A 22526-nucleotide genomic window follows, 5' to 3' on the forward strand; every position below is an offset into this window, starting at 1 on the left:
TTAATCCCTTGGAGGAAGGTGTCTGAGAGGTCAGTTTTCCAAGGGGAACAGGGTCAGTTTTCAGATTTTGATTTAATATTGAGACTTACAATCACAACAAACAACATTTATGAAATTCAGCAAAATATATTAATGAAGTATAAGTATATGGAACACATTCATATAGTTAAGAGTCATATGTGCTGTGTAAGCTGAAAATAATAGCCTTGTATTAGCATATAGATTCTAAGATGCTGTTGACAAATATCTGAACCTTTTTTAGCAAGTTTTTATGTAACATTATTATATTTAGCTGATTAAACTTTTCTTGTTACAGATGTGCCAAATACTAGTGTAAGCAAACCTAGAGTTTCTGACGCTGTCCATCCCAACAACTATCTCATCAGGACAGAACCAGAACAAGGAACCCTCTATTCACCAGAACAGACATCTCTCCATGAAAGTGAGGGTCTGTTGTGTTATTTTTAAGTACTGGATTTGCTTTTAAGATTTTATTCTTGAAAGCGAGTGTCAGAAGTGTGTATAATAAAGATATTTCTTGGTTTCATTCTTACAGGATCATTGGGTAACTCAAGAAGTTCAACACAAATGAATTCTTATTCCGACAGCGGATACCAGGAAGCAGGGAGTTTCCACAACAGCCAGAACGTGAGCAAGGCAGACAACAGACAGCAGCATTCATTCATAGGATCAACTAACAACCATGTGGTGAGGAATTCAAGAGCTGAAGGACAAACACTGGTTCAGGTAAGCCAAACACATCAAGATCTCTGCAAAGAAATACCTTCCGGCCGGGCACAGTGGCTCATGCCTGTAATCCCAGCATTTTGGGAGGCCGAGGCGGGCGGATCACCTGAGGTCAGGAGTTCAAGACCAGCCTGACCAACATGGTGAAACCCCGTCTCTACTAAAAATACAAAAATTAGCCGGGCGTGGTGGCGGGCGCCTGTAATCTCAGCGACTCGGGAGGCTGAAGCAGGAGAATCACTTGAGCCCAGGAGGCAGAGCTTGCGGTGAGCCAAGATCGCACCACTGCACTCCAGCCTGGGCGACAGAGTGAGACTCTCTCTCAAAACAAAAAACAAAAAAAGGAAAAAAAAAGAAATACACTCCTAGTTGAATATCTGTTACAGGTATTTCTTATTAGAAATCAATGTGTACAATTTTTATAGAATGGATAAAATAGTAAAGTCATTTTATTCTATTTGAGATACAATGTTAAATATGTTTATTTCTATGAGTTAGCTCCAATTGATGAATTCTGATGAGTTCCTGGATACAGTAGAGTAATTCTTCTGGAAACAACAAGTTTGGCATGAGGAGAAGAGTCTAAAGGGAATGTAAGAGAGTTGAATGGAATGTTTTGGTCCCTGAGGGGTTATGAGTTCCTAAAAATACTAGGGCTAAAATATGCTATGAAAAGCTCTAAAGGGCAGGGTGCTATACCCACACCTGCATAAAATGGGATTTGCCCATTCTAACCAAAGGTTATTACCATCATCACTGGAATTATTCTCTAAAACTACATTTCTTTTCTTTTACTAGAATATAGATATTCCTGCTTAAAGAAAGTTATTGTATAGAAACATATCCATTCTGTTAAGTTAGGGTTCTCTAACTTGATAGCAAAAAATATATATTGCATGTATATTTATAAAAACTCTTCAGCTCCTTTCTCATTACCACTGTATTCACATCAGTCCACCAGCATGTCCCAGGATTCAGAGAGGCAATAGGAGTCCTTCATGGCGGTAACCAGTGAGGATAACTGTCTGTGCCAGGACCCCAAAACCCCAGTGCTTGCTTTGGAGCTGAAAAGTAGTAAGATAATCAAATAAGTTAGGAGGACACTGTGCTGCTGCTTCTACTGCAATACAGGAAGCTCTACAGGTACACTGCAATGGGTCACGGTTCCCAGTGCCCACAGAGAAACATAATACAACTTTGGCACTTTTGCTTAGCAATTCAGGAGAAATTTCAAAGTCATTTAAAACATGTTTGTATTAAACACAAATATAGCATATGAATTTTTCAAGCTAAAATGGGAAATCTTGTGCATGGGGCAAGCGACTTCAGGCTGCACCCCCAGTCCTCGGATTATATATTTATTCCTTTGCTGTTGGGGATGCTTTGGTGGAAAAGTTTGAGAAGCTCTGGACTAAATGCTAATGGGAGTTCATCCGCTTAGGTGAATTTCTATGTCAGCAGGTCTGAAATCACACTTTTCAACAGCAGTTACCTTATAGCTATATAAATTTTATTGCCCTTAGTAGTGATCATGTAAACACTTTTTTCTTTAAGAGTAAGCTGATTTTCTCACTAGAGCTAAAGAATTGTTTGCAAGGGGGTGTCTGAGACTTAATTTGCATGTAGTCTAGGCAACACATTTTCTAGTTGTCTGGACCAACTATCACTTCATTTTGGTAGTTGCAAGTCATGTGGGATTTTCTTTGCATTTTGTTAGCACTATTACCACCCAATCATGCTTTTTTTTTTCTTAATTAATAGAGACAAGGTCTCACTCTGTCACCCAGGCTGGAGTGCAATATGGCAAAATCATAGCTCACTATAGTCTCAATCCCCTGGGCTCAAGCGATCTTCCTGACTCAGCCTCCTGGAGTAGCTAAGACTGCAGGCACATGCCACCATGCCCAGCTAATTTTTTTGTTTGTTTGTTTTTTGTAGAGGCTGGGCCTCACTATGTTGCCCTGGCTGGTGTCAAGATCCTGGCCTCAAGCAGTCCTCCCTCTTCAGTCTCCCAATGTGTAGGGATTATAGGTGTCAGCCATCACACCCAGCCCCAATCATGCTTGTTAACTTTCCAGCTGTCTACTAATTTTTAAACCCCATCTTTTTTGCCTCATTGTTTGTTTACCATCCTCTTTCCTCCCCATGTCTTCTCCACTGCTATTGCCTTCCCAAAATTGTTGAACTTGAACACACAGTGAGGTCTCACTGCAAGTGTTTCAGCCAGCCCAGTTGCATGCGACACCTGGAGGCAGAGCAGACATCCTCATATGATCTCTAAGGGTATACAAAGCCCTCATCTGATCCCTGCTTCTTTCCTTACCTCCCCAACTAAAAGTGGATGTGAGTTGATGACAGCTAGACTCTAGCAGCCACTAAGGAAGTAACAGAGCAGCCTGGTCCTAGTCTTCTAACCTGGAGCCCTAATGTCTTTATTTCTCAGTCAGCTCTCCTTTTTCCCATACCTGTTCCCCTTGGGCCCCTTCTCCAGCCCAACCATTCCTTTTTATTGTTGCACAGCATCAAAAACAGTGTCCAGCACCTGCTGTAACTGCAGGAATCAACAGATTCATAGTAGGATCAGCAATGGCAGAAATGTTCACTTTCCATCCTGGTCTTTTCCAGCTGTCTAGGCCAAGAACTCAAAAGAGGCTTTGACCATTCCTCCTGCTGGAATAGATTTGGGGGTGCCTTTTTTTTGCATCTCTTTAAATCCACCAACTAAAGCTAAGAACTCATAGATCAGAAGAGGTAAAAAGAAATGGCTAAAGTGAGGAGAAGCTATGCTTGATCTAAAGGAATCAACAAATTCGCCTAGAGCACCTGTGTAGCCAAGCTGTTCCCCGAAGTAAATTCACAGTGGAGAGCGCCAGACCCACACTTGATCCAAATGTTCATTTATTCCACAATGAAAGAACATGTTCCTTTTGTTAATGGGACCAACCCATAAAGAAAAACAAAGATAAATATTCCAGTAGCTACATTTAGACTGATATATTCAAATTATATTCAAATTTTTGTTTTACATAAATGCATTGCCTTGGCCAAACTTTGCCTCATAGGGAATGAAGTAAGTACATTGTTCTGGTGCCCCTTCATGCTCATGAATTACATGTAACACTTAGAATAAAACATTTTATGTGCTGTGAAAAACGCATAGGCAATAGTTAAAAATGTAAAGATAAAAAAGGAGTATTAATGTCTTCAGATCTCTTTTTACAGGTTAATTTTAGCATTTGGTTTAAACCACCAAAAAAAAAAAAAGTAAAACAACTAAAGCACCGTGAGGAAAAATTAACGTCTGGCTCAAAGCATAAAAAGGAAAAGAATCTTAGATGCCTAAAATAAATAGTGGATTCACATTCTGTAGTGAGCTATGTGTATTTCTTTTGTAATGGCAATGAACACAAAACCCTGGATAAACCCATTCTCTTTTTTCCCCCCCTTTCATCAGCCATCAGTAGCCAATCGGGCCATGAGAAGAGTTAGTTCAGTTCCATCTAGAGCACAGTCTCCTTCTTATGTTATCAGCACAGGCGTGTCTCCTTCAAGGGGGTCGCTGAGAACTTCTCTGGGTAGTGGATTTGGCTCTCCGTCAGTGACTGACCCCCGACCTCTGAACCCCAGTGCATATTCCTCCACCACATTACCTGCTGCGCGGGCAGCCTCTCCGTACTCACAGAGACCCGCCTCCCCAACAGCTATACGGCGGATTGGGTCAGTCACCTCCCGGCAGACCTCCAATCCCAACGGACCAACCCTTCAATACCAAACCACTGCCAGAGTGGGGTCCCCACTGACCCTGACGGATGCACAGACTCGAGTAGCTTCCCCATCCCAAGGCCAGGTGGGGTCGTCGTCCCCCAAACGCTCAGGGATGACCGCCGTACCACAGCATCTGGGACCTTCACTGCAAAGGACTGTTCATGACATGGAGCAATTCGGACAGCAGCAGTATGACATTTATGAGAGGATGGTTCCACCCAGGCCAGACAGCCTGACAGGTGCGTACAAGGTGACAGTGCTACATAAAACCCAGTGAGGAAATCTTCTATGTAACTAAAGCTGAAACAAAGAATGAAAAGGTGGAAAAGGCTCATTCATGTTTTTAATCTCAGAATTTAAACTATAAACTTAAGATTAACTTGTCTTTCAGGCTTTGTAATTCTTAATACATGAAATTATATACATTTATATCAATAGAATCCTTTTGCAATGGATATAACTCTTTTGTAATATTTTCCCACTAAATCTTAGGGTTTAAAATGTACTTTTTCTGCATTTCATAAGTATTAGTTGGAATTCTAAGCAGTTGATTAATTTTTTTTAATGAAATGTTTTTTACCAGCCAGGCCTACCCCTAAACATACCCTAAAGTTATGTTAAAAGGTGGTATCAGAATATCTGTTTAAATGTTTAAATTTTTTCTTTAGAAATACTTTGGTAGTATAGACTAGAATATGAATGTTATCCCCTACTTGATTTTGGCATTTTAATGGCAAATGCACAAAGCACTTATAAATTACTTATACATGCCACTCCTATTAAAGCAGAAAGACACCGGGTCCCTAATACAGCTGTTCCAACTTCAGGGATTTTCGTGGAGGGTTTCCTACATGGTGTAAAGATTTGGTTATTTTAAATAAAATGCAATTTACCTTTAGTGTTTTAAATTATATTTTAAAAGTAACATATACAGAATGGTAAAAATTAAAACTATATGGGAAAATATTGAAATAAGTGAAAGCCTTTTACCCTCACCCAGTCCCATCACAGTTGATGTGACTTTCAGAATGTTTCTTTGCATTTACAAATATACGCAATCCATGCAAATCTGCACACACATTGTGTTTTCTACTGATGGAATTCTATCATATAGATCTTCTATACTTTGTTCTTGTCACTAACTGTGTCTTAAGAGCTCTACCTCATTCTTAATAGATGCATGGGACCCATTTTTTATAGATATATCATAATTTATTTGTCATTTTCCTACTAATGAACAGTTAGGTTGGTTGTTATGTTTAGCTATTAGAGATGATGTAGTATATACATTGTTCTTCCTGCATATTACACATAAGTACTAGGGTAACTGGGATCCGGTAGAATTGCCGCATCAAAATATGTGTGTATTTTTACTTTGAGAGATATTACTTAGAATTGCCTTCTAAGAAGGTTACACACGGATTTATATTTCTGCCAGTAGTTTGAGTGCCTGTTTCTCTATACCTTGTCTACACTGCACTAGTGCTGCATATTCCAAGTTTTTCGTCTTTGCCAATCTGATAGGTAAAAAGCTGTACCTCATTGTTTTTAAGGGCTTTTATTGAGTTATGACTGAGGTTGAAGATTTAATCTGTTCATCAACAACTTTATTTCATTTTGTGAAACTACAAGTTCAAGTCTTTTGTCTATTTTTATAATTCGTGAAAGCTTTTTTTTACTAGAGATAAGCTAGCACCTCATAATATGCTTCTCAAGTATTTTTTCCACTTTGTCACTTGTCTTTTTATTTCATTTTGGTTTTTTTTAATTTACAAAACTGTTTAACATTCTTACGTAGTAAAATTAGTATCTTTTTTATGTCTTCTAAGAAAATTTAAGCCTTTTTGAGATTTTTCTGATTGAATAATTTTGCCTGGAGAATTTATATTGAACTTGATTTTTGAGCTCAAAGAAATTCTTAGTGGAGAAACCACCTCTTTTTCATTCATCCATCCAAGAAGTGTGCTTGGCTTAGATATTTTCTGAAATGCTCCTGAAAAGTATGCAACAAAATGATGTAGGAATCATTTATGAAATTCTACCTCCCAAGGAAATCTTAGAAAATAAATAGTTCTGAGGACTTCCATATTCCCCCGTGTGTATAAAACAGCTATGCAGAAATCTCTGCTTGTAAGAGAGTAAAGAGGAGACTGGAGGAAGGAAGCCAGCACATAAATTATTGTCTCCATATTTAACCCTAAGAGGACTCATTTCCTCTGGTTTAAACAGTCTGTTTCTCTGACAATGCAGGTAAAATTAGACTTTATGTTTTGGGGGGGAAATATATATAATGTCTATTTTTAGGCCTAGCCTCTCAGTGATTTTTTTCTAGAAATACTGCAGTGTTCTCAAGAAGCAAAGTGTTCTTGATTTCAAAGGACTAATAGCCTGCTAATTGATAAACAATGTTTTGTACTAAATTCAGGGACTTGGGTATTTGGTGATCATAATTTAAATGATACAAACTACAGAAATATATATATACTCTAAAATGCTCATTTCAGAATAATCATAGCATGTCAAGAAAACTTTTGAGGAGATAAAGAATCAATCTTTGAAAGATAAATTTATGTTTATTTCTAATGCCATAAATATAAAGATTTTTAATCACATGGAATCACTATAATAATAGCTAAACTAATATGTTTGTGGAATTGCAAATAGAAAGTATTGGTTGGATAAATAATACAGTGGCATATCAGTGTTTTCCATTATTTGGAAGGGGAAGTAATGTTATTAAAAATCTGTGGAAATGCTTCTGAAAAAATTATTTTTTATTTTTATTTATTTTTATTTTTTTATTTTTTTTGAGATGGAGTTTCGCTCTGTCACCAGGCTGGAGTACAGTGGCACGCTCTCAGCTCACTGCAACTTCGGCCTCCCAGGTTCAAGCAATTCTTCTGCCTCAGCCTCCCGAGTAGCTGGGACTACAGGCGTCTGCCACCATGCACGGCTAATTTTTGTATTTTTAGTAGAGACGGGGTTTCACCATGTTGGCCAGGATGGTCTCGATCTCTTGACCTTGTGATCTGCCTGCCTCAGCCTCCCAAAGTGCTGGGATTACAGGCGTGAGCCACCACACCCAGCCCTGAAAAAATTATTTCTAATACCAATTATAGAACATAATTATTTGAATTCCAGTTTCAATAATAGTAAATTATAGTGAGCTCTCTACACATATTCATTTTACTTAATCTACAGAGGCTATTTACTGTAATTTTTAAAAATGCTAATCTATAGGACTGTGTACTTGTGTTTTTAAACATGAGCAGGTAAACAAAAATAGTTTACTACTATTTATTATTTCAGAAGGATTCTTAATATCAAGAAAGTGCTACATCCCACTAAAGTTCTAAGTATTTTATTTCCCATTATAGCCTATCACATAATAGTAATTCCAATTTACTAATGATCCTATAATAAGTGAACATCTGCTGGTTACTTTTTATATTTCTAAATGCAAAAAGCTCATTTTGTTACCTTTCTCATGAAATCATAGTCTGTGTTTACAAAACCTTTCAAATTGCATGGATTCCAGTGACGATTCCAGCCAGATACTTATAAAATGAGAAATAACATTGTAATCGTGATGCAGAATGCTTTGTCTTATTTCACATCCCTGTGCAATAGTGGGAGCATGAAGACTCAACCGATGTCAGAAGCATCCAGTCTTCGGCTTGGCTCTGTCCAAGTGTAAATGATCCTCAGTGTCTTGTACTGAGTCGTGAGTGTCTGTGGCTCTGTTGGGTGTTACAATAGCTCCTCATAATAAGATTATCGAGGACTAAGTACATTCACCTGTCTGCTTTATGTCACTGTTAACAAAAACTGTGCACTTTTGTCTAAGGTATTCATGGGCTCCATAAAGAAATAGAGCTTAGACTCTGCTAAAAATGATAATAATAATGAGAAATTGGCCAGTGCCTAAAAAGCTGAAATCCTCAAAAGGGAATTTTGCAATCGCAATCACAGTGTCATCTTTAAAGCTGGTTTCCATGGCCCCCTCCTTGGTGTGCTTACCTTCCTCTTTAACCTGGTGTTTGTGGAGGGCTCTGTGGAGTTCAGACTTTTCCTCACCATGTGCCATTGCTCCATGAGGGATAGCTGTGTCCAGTATTGGGTGTATAATGGCAGAACACTGACCTGTGCTTTCCTGTCAGCTTGGCAAGGAAGTAGCTCTCTAATGGAGGCGAATCACATTTCCTTTTGGACTCTGTTTCCTCGGTTTTGAAATGAGGTTTGGCTGGATAATCTCCCAGTTATAAGATTGTATAAACCTGTGGTCTTCGTTATATCAAGAGTGGAGCCAGTAGCTAAAACCCACATTGATTCGTTTAGTTTCTTTCCATGTCACATTGCTGTCCAGGGTAGGTAATGATCATTCACTTTAGAAGCTTTATGCATACGTTAACTTTCTTGCCTCTCCTCACTAAGCAACATATAATTAGCACTCATATTCAGGCCCATTTGCTTTTAGTTGTGATTTGATTAACTGGGCTAACAGGATGGGAGCAATCTTTTTTTTTTTTTGAGACGGAGTCTCACTCTGTCGCCCAGGCTGGAGTGTAGTGGCACGATCTTGGCTCACTGCAACCTCCCGCTCCCAGATTGAAGCAATTCTCTGCCTTAGCCTCCCAGGTTCAAGCAATTCTCTGCCCAGCCTCAGCTGGGATTACAGGCATCTGCCACCATGCCCGGCTAATTTTTGTATTTTTAGTAGAGTCGGGGTTTCACCACCTTGGCCAGGCTTGTCTGGAACTCCTGACCTCATGATCTACCTGCCTCAGCCTCCCAAAGTGCTAGAATTACAGGCATGCACCACCGTGCCTGGCCAATCTTACCTTTTTATAATTACTTACTTTGTTAATGATTTGCCATTTTTTTAAAAGTAAATATATGCTGACTGGCTTCAGATATGTTTGTGCCTTCTCTTATATTTGGGATATACCCTTAATTGATATTTTTACAAGTGACAGACTTTACTTACCAATAATGGAAGTCACAAACTTCTGAGCATCATAATATAGAAAATATTCAGTCTTTTTAAGAAAATGATTGGGTTTGAAGTATACCTTTTTATCATGAGTCCCATGTGTAAACATTAGTTATTAGCAGTTTGAATCAAAATATTTAAAATGATTTAATGTTCATGTACTACTAACTTTGTACTTTTTCTTTATACTAGAAAGAAGGTAAACAAGAATCTGGTATGTGAGTTCTTATAAAAACAGTTTTTGGGTTTGATTTTTTTTAAAAGAAAGGAAAAACAATGATAAATAGTATTTCATAATAATATTAGTTCACTGATAATATTACAAAACTTATAGCACAAAACTTCCAGTGTTTTTCTGTAAAAATTATATGTGAGTTAATTGACATTTCAGAACAGCTTTTAAACATCAGCCTTTACCAAGTACATTATGTAGGCGTTCTCTTAGATGTTGGGATTCAAAGAGGTGCAAGATGGTGGGCCTTGCGCCCAGAGAGAAGCTGATTGTCCACTGAATGAGACTGGCAAGTCCGCAGGGTAGGAAGACAGCAGCATGAACCACTGCTCATATAAAGCTTTTAAAGTGAAAATGATATAATAGTAAGTAATTCTCTGTTTGATCACCATCATAAAATAGCTTACTGGAGGATGAATTTCAGTGTATCAGATCATTTAATTTTTTGTTATTTTTCTTAGAAAACCTACTTTCATCCTGCTGCCAAGAGAAAGTGTTTTGTTTGTTTGTTTGTTTGTTTTTGAGATGGAGTCTTGCTCTGTTGCCCAGGCTAGAGTGCAGTGGCGCGATCTCGGCTCACTGCAAGCTCCGCCTCCCGGGTTCACGCCATTCTCCTGCCTCAGCCTCCTGAGTAGCTGGGACTACAGGCTTCCGCCACCACACCCGGCTAATTTTTTTTTTTTGTATTTTTAGTAGAGACGGGGTTTCACCGTATTAGCCAGGTTGATCTCGATCTCCTGACCTCATGATCCACCCACCTCGGCTTCCCAAAGTGTTGGGATTACAGGCGTGAGCCACTGTGCCCGGCGGAGAAAGTTGTATTTAAAATATATATATGGAGTCCTTTTCACGTGTGGCATTTCTCTTTGGTAAAACTTACTAGTTTTAGTGTTTAGACTTAACACTTGGTCCTATTGATTAGGATTTTCTTAGTATATATCTACGTATGTATATATGTATTTATTTATTTTGAGACGGGGCCTCACCTGGTCACCTAGGCTAGAGTGTAGTGGTGTGATCATGGCTCACTGCAGCCTCGACATTCTGGGTTCAAGCAATCTTCCAGTCTCAGCCTCCTGAGTAGCTGGGATCACAGACATACACCACCACACCCAACTAATTTTTTTTTTAATTATTTTTTATAGAGATGGGGTCTCACTCTGTTCCCAGACTGGTCTCAAATTCCTGGGCTCAAGCCATTCTCCCACCTCAGTCTCCCAAAGTGCTGGGATTACAGGGGTTAGGCTTTTAATTAGGGTTTATGTTTTTAACCTCACTGTGATTGTCTCAGTTCTTAATGATGTAATTTTTGTGCCTCTAGGCTTACGGAGTTCCTATGCTAGTCAGCACAGTCAGCTTGGGCAAGACCTTCGTTCTGCCGTGTCTCCCGACTTGCACATTACTCCTATATATGAGGGGAGGACCTATTACAGCCCAGTGTACCGCAGCCCAAACCATGGAACTGTGGAGCTCCAAGGATCACAGACGGCGTTGTATCGCACAGGTTCAGGTGGGCATCAACTCTGTTTACTGGTTTCCTGATTTCATAGGCCCCACAGTAGAAGCGTTTTATTGAGATTGGATTCCCTGTTAGAAGGAAATCATGTTGCCCATTTGGTTGTCAGATAAGCAGCTGTGACAGCAGATCAATAAGCAATAAAACAGGTTCATTTAGTACCTATTTATAGGTGATATATTTTTACCTTAGTACATTCTAATCAATGAACATAGTGATTATACTGTCAATTCAGGAATAAGTTTGTAAAACTGTAGATCTGACTCTCTTCGGGTTAGATGCATATTCAGTATCAAAAGGAAAGCCTCGTTGGAATATTTCTTTGTAATTCTTTTGCCGAACAAGTTTCTGGAGAAAATCCATACATGAGTTACTTGGCCATCTTTGATTTAGCAAGCATGAAGCCCAAGTGTATTTGGCATTACTCCTTTTTTCATGTTGGATGTTCTCTGAATAGTTAAATGTAGAATGTGAAATAGATACCCCTTGCAATGGACTCAAACTGGAATAGGATTCAATAGCGACATTTATAAAAGCAGGGAGCTGGAGCATCACACCCTTGTACCGCCAGTCCTCATGTTTATGCCATACCATCAAGGCTTATACAGCAGATGCTGTAGCCCATGGTGGTGTGAGCTGCCAGGTCGTGCTGCACAGCTAGCTCATGGAGTCTCAAGACTACTTTTTTTTTTTTAATAAGTATCACAGATTATTAACATGCTTACAAATGAACCCTAGGTAGCAATAATAACCCCTCAAAAGTACAACTCTAGAACACCAGAATGGGGAAGACTGTATTTGAATTTGTTCTTTGCAGGAAACTGACAGTTTGATCCACTGAGGGATTTATCTTCTAATAAAATGTACCATTTCTAATAGATGTTAATAAAGAAATATTTCGCTTTTCCTTATGTCTGTAAATTGAAGAATTCCTTTAATAAGACTAAGAAATAGATATTGTTTAAAATCTTTTTAATTGCAGGAAGATATGTACACAGTTACTGGACGGATACCCACTGCAATAATTAGTAAAGTCATTTTAAATACAGTGTAGAATATCTTTATAATAGCATCATACAGTAATTTAGGGGAGTAGCTGTAGAATCATTTGATATATCAATCTTCTTTCCCTCTTGTGAAGTAGATTTTCCAGTGTTATTACAATCCGCAGGTCTAGAAATCAAATGTATAGTAGTCTCTCTATATCCATGGGGAATACATTCCAAAACCATCAGTGGATGCCTGAAATGGCAGATGGTACTGAACCCTATATATACTATGTATTTTCCTATACATTCATTCATGTGATAAAGTTTAATTTATAAATCAGGCACAGTAAGAGATTAACAACAATAACAAAGAATGAAATAGAACAGTTAAGTAAAATAAGGGTTGTTTAAACACAAGCACTGCAGTACTGAAACAGTAGATCTAATAGTCAAGACAACTGCTAGGTGACTAACAGACTAATAGCATCTATAGCATGGGTACACTGAACAAAGGGATTATTCACGTCCCAGTGGGATCACAGCTGAATGGCACAGATTTCGTCATGTTACTCAGAATGGTGTGCAATTTAAAACTTATGAATTACTTATTTCTGGAATTTTCTATTTGATATTTTTGGACAATTGACCACAGGTAACTGAAACCATGGAAAGCAAAACCAAAAGTTAAGGATGGACTACTGTAGAATAAAATAAGTAACCTGGGTACACGAAGTGTTAAAATTTTGATGGTTTTAATTACTTACAAATTTGAATAAATATCTTGTTTTTACCACTAGAATGAAATTAATAAATTTTGCTATTTTATCATTCATCTCTAAGATTCTTGTATTTCTCTCAGTTTTGTTACTGAACCTCAATGAACATACTATATAAGCAGATTTGTAGTTTCACTTTTTCTATTTCTTGCTAAAAAATTAACAAAATATTTATGTACATTAAAAACTTAAGTACCCTTTTTAGCACTAATAAGGTAGAATTTTAAAATCTAAAAGTAAGTGATTTATGTAATTGCCAAAAAATATAGTCCTTAAAATTAAAAATGTTTTACCTTTTATTAAAGTGTGATCTCATGGAGAACATACTAATCTTTTTCAAAATGTTGACTTTCTAGTAGGTATTGGAAATCTACAAAGGACATCCAGCCAACGAAGTACCCTTACATACCAAAGAAATAATTATGCTCTGAACACAACAGCTACCTACGCGGAGCCCTACAGGCCTATACAATACCGAGTGCAAGAGTGCAATTATAACAGGCTTCAGCATGCAGTGCCAGCTGATGATGGCACCACAAGATCCCCATCAATAGACAGCATTCAGAAGGACCCCAGGCGAGTACCAGTTAGGAGTCTCTGGAAGGCTACAGTATTGCAGGAGTCAGCCAGTTCCTCTATTTTGACTTTTTTAAGTTGCTAAGTCTATTATACTATCATTAATTCCATATATATTAATACTTCCAGTTGTATTCCAGCTATATAGGTCATTGAGGTTAATTTCATTTTAAAGATAGATTCCTTCTTTCCATCTTCTCATAATAAGTTATAGAAGGCACAGATCCGTGGGACTATCTGCAGCATTCATCACTGAAATATTTCATCAAGACAACTACCTGGAATAGCCTCTTAGAATTAAACAAGGCTTTGAAAGATCAGTTTTCCCTTTGCCCTTATCCTGACCGACTTCTTGGATAACAGCTTCAAAAAATGGATTTGATTATTACAAACTAGAGAAAGACCCGTGTTATATATGTTTTCAGTGATAGTGGTCAACAATATATAACGCTTTTATTAACCAGGTCCTTTGAAAACACTTTCTGACATTTAGGAGAAGATAGTCTTTGTGAGAAATTCTGTCTAATAAGCAAAAAGTGTTTGGCAAATCATAGATGTTTCCTCCTTCTGATTTTGTTTGGCCCTGTAGACAGCATTTTTTATTTAGATAATATGAGTCATTTAATACTTGATTGATTTTGAAAAACTGACCTTGTCCTTAAAGCCATGTAAAATATTCAGGAAAAAAAGATATTTTGAAACTAAAAGAATTTTCATTTCTGAAAGAGTGAAATTGTTGCTAAATTTTAAGCAGCTTTAGTGTTATTTTAAGGCGTGTATGCAAGATTTCATTCACTCTTCGCCCACAAATAGTTGCTTCACTGGAAAATTGTTATAATTATCAATTCATTTTTAGCAACCTACCAACTTGTTCTAATGAATGTGAATTAAAATGATGAGTGAGGTTTTGGTCATTAAAACAGAATGACTAAAGATACTTTAAAGTTGAGTGGGAAATCCACTGCTTCACTAAAACCACTTAACTTATTCACTTCGATTCCTGAAATTCTTTAAGCTATATAAATGCATTTGGTTCTGCTACTCCTGGTTTGCCACCTTTTTGTCATTTTTAAGGAGTTTCAAAAATAACTTGTCTAATAACACCTACAGCTTGTCAGAGATACTCTTACTGATTTTGTTTTTTCAAATCCTCAAAATGACAAAGGCCTAAGGCACCCAAATAGATGCAGAAATTCCCAAAAGAGTTTTGAATTGTAGGTAATTTAGACCATCCCTTGGCTGGACCTGAAGAGAAAATAATAGCTACCTAGAAAGGCAGTGAAGTGTGATGAGAACTTTGAGTTTAATATGTGTCTCTGAAGACTTCAGTTTTGACCTCTGATATGAGTTGATTCGCTATAAACAAGGACTTCATGTATGATAATATACCTCAGCTATTCATAGTGTGATAATTTCATAGTCTAATGCATAAAACTGATGGCTGGCTTTGATTATGTGAAACTTTACTGATAATGCATTTCGTAAGGTGAATAAGTGATTATATTAGTAGGCGCATTTATTCTAGCTGAAACTGGAATTCAGGTGACTTTGAAGTTTGAATATTTAAACCAAAATTAAAAGCTCATGACAACTGTTAATTTTTAGTTTTGAAAACAGCAATTTGAAGTAATAGTTTTATTCACTTGTAAGCCTTTATTATTAATGCTACATTACAGTTGGCCTGAAAAATTCTCTTTAAGACTGAGGAAGTTATTGATCTTTACTGTATAAAAGGAAATCTGTGAGTTTTTTTATAGTTGTCTACTTGGAAACCATATTCATTAATAACATCAATGATGCTTCTGAAAGGAGTAACATAAAAGACTTCCTGTGTATTCACGTTTCCATCTCAACTCATTTCCCTTTGGCCTAAAGAACTTCCTTTAGCCTTTCTTGTCTTGCATTTGTGCTTGTAACAAATTCTCTCAGCTTTAGTTTATCTGAAAATATTTCACTTTTTTTTTAAAGTATTTTTTTGCTAGATATACAATTCAGGATTTACAGGTGTGCATTTTTTTCTTTCAGTATTTTAAAAGATGTCATTGATTGTCTTCAGACCTCCATTGTTTCTGTTGATAAGGCAGACATCATTTGCATTCTTCTCATTATGTAATGTGTCTTTTCTTTGGCTGCTTTTCAGATTTTTCTCTAGCTTTCAGCTGTTTTATTCTGGTGAGCCTAAGTATAATTTTCTCTGCATTTAACCTGCTTGGGGTTCACTGAGATTCTTGGAATGTAGGTTGATGTTTTTGTCAAAATTGGGAAATTTTCAGCCATTAATTCTTTAAGTTTTTTTTTCTGCCCCAAACTCTCTTTTCTCCTTCTAGGACTTGAATTAAACACATAGGATCACTTTATTATTTCGCAGATTACTGAATCTGTCTTCATGTTTTAAATCTTTTTTCCCTGTATTCTTGTAATCAAAAATTTTTATTGATGCCTTCAAATTTAGTGTTCTTTGTCCTATAGACTACAATCTATTGTGAAGCCCATGCAAATTTGTTTTTATTTCCAATCCTTGAATTTGGCTCCTTTTATATATTCCATGTTCCTATGAGATTCTCCATCTCTTCACTCCTTATATACATCTTTTTCTTTAAGTCTTTGAACACATTTATCATAACCATTTAAAATTTTTCGTCTGATAATTTCAACATCTGGGGTGAGTCTGGGTCTGTTTCTATTGGTTGCCTTTTTTACATATTTATAAGTTATATGTTTCTGTTTCTTCTCATGTTTAGTCATTTTAAATTATATACTGACGGTTGTAGATGATACATTATAGGGAATCTGGATTAAGTTGTCTCCTGTTAGTGTGCTGAGTTTTGTTGTGGCAGAAAACTAAATTACTGGCAGATCCTTTCAATCCCATCAAGATTGGTTTTGTTCATTGTTAGGTCTAGTTCATATTTCTTTTAAGCCTTAGAACATGGTCCTTACCCCTAAAACTTGGCCTTTGTGGAGTCTTGACTAAATTCCCAAGGTGTTCAGTGAGGTCTGCACTCTGAATAGGCTGGGAGTCCACATCACCTGGTACCTGTTCAGCATTGAGTCGTGCAGCAGCCACTCTCCACCAGACCTGTGCATGTGCCCTACAGCCCCGGGTACAACTAAGGACTTCGGATAGTCCACTCACAAACCCGGAGAATCACCTCTGCTTAGCTCCCTTGTCTCCATTACTCTGCCTTGCACATTCTAACCACTTTGGCACCCACAAATTCCACTCGCTCCCTGCCTCAGCTCACTAAATCCCTCACATACTACTTGGCCTCAGCTTCCTGTGTCTTCATCCAGAAAGTGCCCCCAGGCAGAAAGCCAGGTAAACATGGGACTCGTTGATGTTTCCCTCCTCTCAAGGATTATGTTCTTGTGTTGCCTGTTTTCGAGGGTCTAAAAACAGTTTTCTCCTACATTTAGCTAAATTCACTTTTATAATTGTTTATGGTGGGAGGGCGAAATCCAGTAAGAGTTACACTATCATGGCTGGAAACAGAAGTCTGGGCTTAGGTTTTACTGAAGCAAATTCTGGCAGGCATTGATGCCATCCAGCCAGCCTACAAATTGATAGCAGTTTTTCCAGGATAAACTTCTACTGAATTTTCATCAAGGTTGGAGTTGAAGCCAAGCAAGCCTAATTGCCCCGCTCTGGCAGGAGCCCACCCTCGGGGCTGTCTGGCCCTCATGGCACCAGGGATGTCAGGAAATCTTGACCCTCAGTGTCCCATTTAAAGAGGACAAAAATGTGTATTTGTAATGATTGTGAGTCATCAAAGAAAGAGTAAATCACACTCTTTGCACTCTGTTAATTACAACAGAGATTTACATAATAGGCTTTATATAGATTTTCATGAGAAACGATTGATACAGTTTCAATATATAAAAGGAAAACTATTTGTTACCAGGAATTCATCTATTTAGAATAGCTCATTTTTTAGGGATGATGAATATTAATAAAACATCTGTGTCAGAAGTAAAAATATATAAAATATTTTAGTATTCATCATCATATTTAATCATCACAACCAACCAGTGAAGATTGAAATATTAGTTTCATTGACCCTGTTTTACGGTTGAGGAAACTGAAGCTCCAAATAATTAATTGGTTTTCAAAATCACACAGACATGGAAGGACCCAAGACTGAAACCCAGGCAATCTAACTCCATATTCTGTGCTTTTTCTGGTGTTATCCTGCCTCCCTTGGCATTTGCTGTATTCTTAATGTCTGTTAATGACGTCACCATCCAGCCTGTTCTCGAAGCCAGAAACTCCATCTCACACCTGACTTCAGTTTTTAGATCATCTGGCTGCTGTATAAAGAATGGATTGGGGGTGCAGGTGGGGGGGGGGGATAATATTAGAAGCAGAGAGAACATGTAGGAAACTGTTAGACTCTTCTGGGCAAAATGGAGAAAATGAATGGATTTGGTATATGTTAAATATTTTGTAGATAGTCAACAGAACTTGCTGATGGATTCCATGAGGGAAGATGAGGAAAAGAGAGAAATCAAAGAGAAGTCTATTTCGTTTCAAGCAGATGTGTAGATTACTGTGCAGATAGTGGGTAGTCTGCATGACACCCATCTTTTTGTATTCTAGGGCATTCTTTCCTTGGCCACCAGAGTTGTCGTCTGTATAAATGTGACCATGTCACATCCTCTCACTCTCCTGCTTCACAGCCTTCATTCCTTATGTGTAGACACACATATAGACCACCTGGGTTTCACTAACTTCCATCACTAATTACTAATCCTAAGTTCCTTATCTGTATCTATTGTTATTTTAATAGTGCTTACTTCATGAGGCAACAGTAAAGGTAAATGAGATAATGAAGGTAAAGTTCTTGGCACAAAGCCTGATATAAGTAAACTCAATAAAGGATAACTCCTGTTACTGGTATTAAGACTAAACTTTTTCGTTTGGCATAGAAGACCCTGTAAATAGAATCGTATCTTACCAATATTTGTATCTGTATCTCCAGCACCATAGCACAGTAAGGATTCACTAACTGAATGCATGAGGGCTGTGTGTGTGTGTGTGCGTGTGTGTGTGTGTGTGTGTGTGCGTGTGTGCACACAGGTGTGGGATGACATGCCCCTTTGCAGGGGTCTAACAAGTTAATACATGGAGCCTTCCCAGACCAAGAGAGACTCTAAGGCTTCAAAAACCAGGCAGGAGAAGTATCACTTGGTCATTAATTTTAAAGATAATTTTAAAGGTTTACTCAGTATGAATTCTTTTTTTTTAATAAACAACTAACTTTATCCTGTAATCAGAGTCTGCATATTTGTTGTTCTGTGAGCCATTTTCTAACAATCTGCTCTTCACATAATATAAGCACAAACTCATATTTAACAAGAATTCCAAACAGTACACCAATCAGATGACATTAGAAAATCCTGAAAATGAATGTTAGCTGAAAAAAAGGAAGGTATAAAAGTATATATACATAGCATGATTATATATTCATTGTTCAAAAAAATGGTATAGCATAGTGTTGGAGGGCACAGACTCTGAAGGCAGGGTACCGCTTCGCAGTTTACAGCCACGTGGCCAGGCGCATGGCCTTTCTGCCTCAACTTCCATATCTCTAAGGTTGCCGTAAGAATAAATTAATAAATACATATAAAATGCCTGGAATAGTGCCTGACACAGGATAGGGGTTTATGAAATATTAACTACTATTTAATAATAACCCAGTTTTATGGAAAAAATTCCAAACCCACACATGTGTGCACATTTGCACACATATATAGAAAAACAGGAAATGTCAGCAGTAATCCTGAATATAGGATGACTGGTCAAATACTTGTTTATAGTTTTCTGTGTTTCTGTGTTATACTCACGAGCAACCATAAACATTGTTTCTTAAAAATCCTCAGGCCCACAATGTTTGTGATTTCTAGGCTGACGCCAGCTCTGTCTGTTCCCACCAGCCCTTCCTCTCCCTTCAGGCATGACATCTCACTTCGCTAAAGTGCACGTGTTTACCTGAGCCTTACACCTGCAGATTTCTTACATAGGTAGAAAGACATAAAATTAGAATCAGGAGGAGGAGCACTAGAGTGGAAGTTACTTATATTAAGAATTTTCTTTGTTCCCCTGAATCTCTTTCTGTGCATCTGTGCGTCATGATTTCTTTAAGATCATAAGCATCTGGGCCTCTGCATATGTTCATCAGGGGGAAAAATTATTTAGGTATGTATTTTTTAGGATTTTTGTAACTTCCCATTTTTGTCTCAGCTGAGCTTTTTTTCCATATAACAAGTGTTTTTGTTCAGTGTATTTTTACAACATGGGCCTTCCTTTCTGAAGCCATGTTTTTCTCATGTAGGGAGTTTGCCTGGCGTGATCCTGAGTTGCCTGAGGTCATTCACATGCTTCAGCACCAGTTCCCATCTGTTCAGGCAAATGCAGCGGCCTACCTGCAGCACCTGTGCTTTGGTGACAACAAAGTGAAGATGGAGGTACAGGACATGGTGCCTGGGATGACTGGGGAAAACAATGCCTTTGCATTTAACAGCCACGTGCTTCTGTATTTAAGAAATTACCCAGTGTAATTCAAGAGTCTTTTTAAAGGGATATTTTGATACCAGATACTCTTTCACTTAACTATGCATTTCAGTATCTCTCAGGAAAAACTAGGATACATATATTTCTTGGAGTGCTTTCAGCATTTTCAAATCGTATGTCTGCTTCATTAGCTTATTTATAAAACCATGAAGCAAAAATCAATTTAACTTGTATTTAAAAAATATTTTAGGCGGGACACAGTGGCTCATGCCTATGATCTCAGCACTTTGGGAGACAGAGGCTGGCAGATCACCGGAGGTCAGGAATTCAAGACCAGCCTGGCCAACATGGCGAAACCCAGTCTCTACTAAAAACACAAAAATTAGCTGGACATGGTGGTGCATGGCCTGTAATCCCCGCTACTCAGAAGGCTGAGGCAGGAGAATCACTTGAACCTGGGAGACGGAGGTTGCAGTGAGCCGAGATCAAGCCACTGCACTACAGCCTAGGAGCAAGACTCTGTCTCAAAAAAAAAAAAAAAAAAATTATTAGGTAGAAATTATAGTATTCATTGAACTAGTGAGCTAATGTGTTTTATGGGATTCTAGTCAGATTGGTGCCAACTATAAATAAGTTATAGAGGATTATAACCATCACTAATGCTGAACATACGTGAATATTTTATTTCAAGGTTTTTTTGGTATTTATAGAAACATAGCAAGTTATTGGTTATTGGCTATAATTCTATATAACATACAGATTCTTTCTTTAACGTTTCAAGCCTTCTTCTGACCCACTGTGTTACATAAAAATGAAGTGTTTTTCATCATTTTAATATGCAAAACAGCATACCAGCTCCAGACCTAAAAGTGAATGTAGTAAATAAAGCCCAGAAATACTCAAATAATGTACTAATGAATTGACAAATGGAAGAAAATTTAAGGAGAGTAGCCTAGAGAACTCATTCTAGAAACTAAATAAGTCAAAAATTATTTCCTATATTGTCTCAAGCCCTGCAGATAGCTTTGCTATGTTTGGTATTTGCACATTGCACTGCTAGAGTGAAAGCACAATTCTTGATGTGTGGTCTGAGGGTTGGAAGAGGACTGTGCCACCTGCCGATGGACATTAAACCACTTAGATCTCCTATCCCTTTTTTAAGCTATGAACCCAGGAAAAGTATCATCTAAGAGAATGTCCTTAGAATTCTATTTTTTTTTTTGGAGGGGGGACAGAGTCTCACTCTGTTGCCCAGGCTGGAGTGTAGTGGTGCAATCTTGGCTTACTGCAACCTCCACCTCCCAGGTTCAAGCGATTCTTGTGCCTCAGCCTTCCAAGTAGTTGGGATTACAGGCGTGTGCCTCGACACCCAGCTAAGTTTTTTCTATTTTTAGTAGAGATGGGGTTTCATCATGTTGGCCAGGCTGGTCTTGAACTCCTGACCTCAAGTGGTCCTCCCACCTTGGCCTCCCAATGTGCTGGGATTACAGGCATGAGCCACCGCGCCTGGCCTCTCCTTAGAATTTATAAAAGTTGTCTTATTTGGAATAAAAAGTAACCTTTGACATGGTCTAGAGATACCCACATCCTGTGATCTCTCCATAACAGACTTCTGTTTGATCACTGATAATTGCATGTTACTGAGGCCTGCTACCTAATATTTTTCGTTCTAGGTGTGTAGGTTAGGGGGAATCAAGCATCTGGTTGACCTTCTGGACCACAGAGTTTTGGAAGTTCAGAAGAATGCTTGTGGTGCCCTTCGAAACCTCGTTTTTGGCAAGTCTACAGATGAAAATAAAATAGCAATGAAGAATGTTGGTGGGATACCTGCCTTGTTGCGACTGTTGAGAAAATCTACTGATGCAGAAGTAAGGGAGCTTGTTACAGGTAGGTATAGAATGTAACCTTGTCCTAGAGGAAATGTTGAAAACAGTCTGGACTGTGCCCTTGTATAGTGGCACTATGGAAGAGTTGGAGGTTCCAGGTAATCGATAATGAGATATATATAGTGCTCACAACTGTGAAGGCTGAGTATTATTTAGTCTAATGAGTCAGAAACCGTTTACAATGCGGTCATCTCTATTAGTATAAGTTATTGTACTTATTAATTTGTAAATATCAGCTAACAGATGTCTGTTTCATGGAGGACTAAATATGACATTTTTTACATGTATTTCATAGTAAATCTAGTTGTATTAAATAGACTCTGCTATATTATGAAAATAAAATATACTTAATGGATTGGCAGTCTTTTACGTTAGCTCAGCTGGTGTCTGAGTGCCTGTTTGTATTCCCATGTACTTTACTAGGCCCCAGGGATAGAAAGATGAATAAAACCCAGTGCCTGCGCTTAAGTCACCCTCAGATTGGTGAGGAACACAGGTGGTTTTGTGAGCGTCAGAGAAATGTGGCAAGTCTCAC

At 38.0% G+C, this 22526-nt stretch overlaps 1 protein-coding gene across 10 annotated transcripts in view; it reads left to right on the forward strand.

Annotated features, from left to right (window-relative positions):
* Positions 1-22526, forward strand: part of PKP4 (plakophilin 4) — a 231432-nt gene that overhangs the window by 170763 nt on the left and 38143 nt on the right. For 4 of the 10 annotated variants that reach the window (XM_054477302.2, XM_054477311.2, XM_054477304.2 and 1 more), the window contains exons 5-11: positions 317-448; positions 557-747; positions 4202-4751; positions 11059-11247; positions 13375-13594; positions 19927-20059; positions 21779-21992. In XM_054477302.2, the coding sequence (XP_054333277.1) occupies positions 317-448; positions 557-747; positions 4202-4751; positions 11059-11247; positions 13375-13594; positions 19927-20059; positions 21779-21992 (1629 nt within the window). The remainder of the gene's footprint in view (positions 1-316; positions 449-556; positions 748-4201; positions 4752-11058; positions 11248-13374; positions 13595-19926; positions 20060-21778; positions 21993-22526) is intronic. The other 6 variants (XM_054477305.2, XM_054477312.2, XM_054477306.2 and 3 more) reach the window with 3 other exon arrangements.

Source organism: Pongo pygmaeus, chromosome 11 (assembly GCF_028885625.2).
Source record: "Pongo pygmaeus isolate AG05252 chromosome 11, NHGRI_mPonPyg2-v2.0_pri, whole genome shotgun sequence".
In the NCBI taxonomy this organism is placed as follows: domain Eukaryota; kingdom Metazoa; phylum Chordata; class Mammalia; order Primates; family Hominidae; genus Pongo; species Pongo pygmaeus.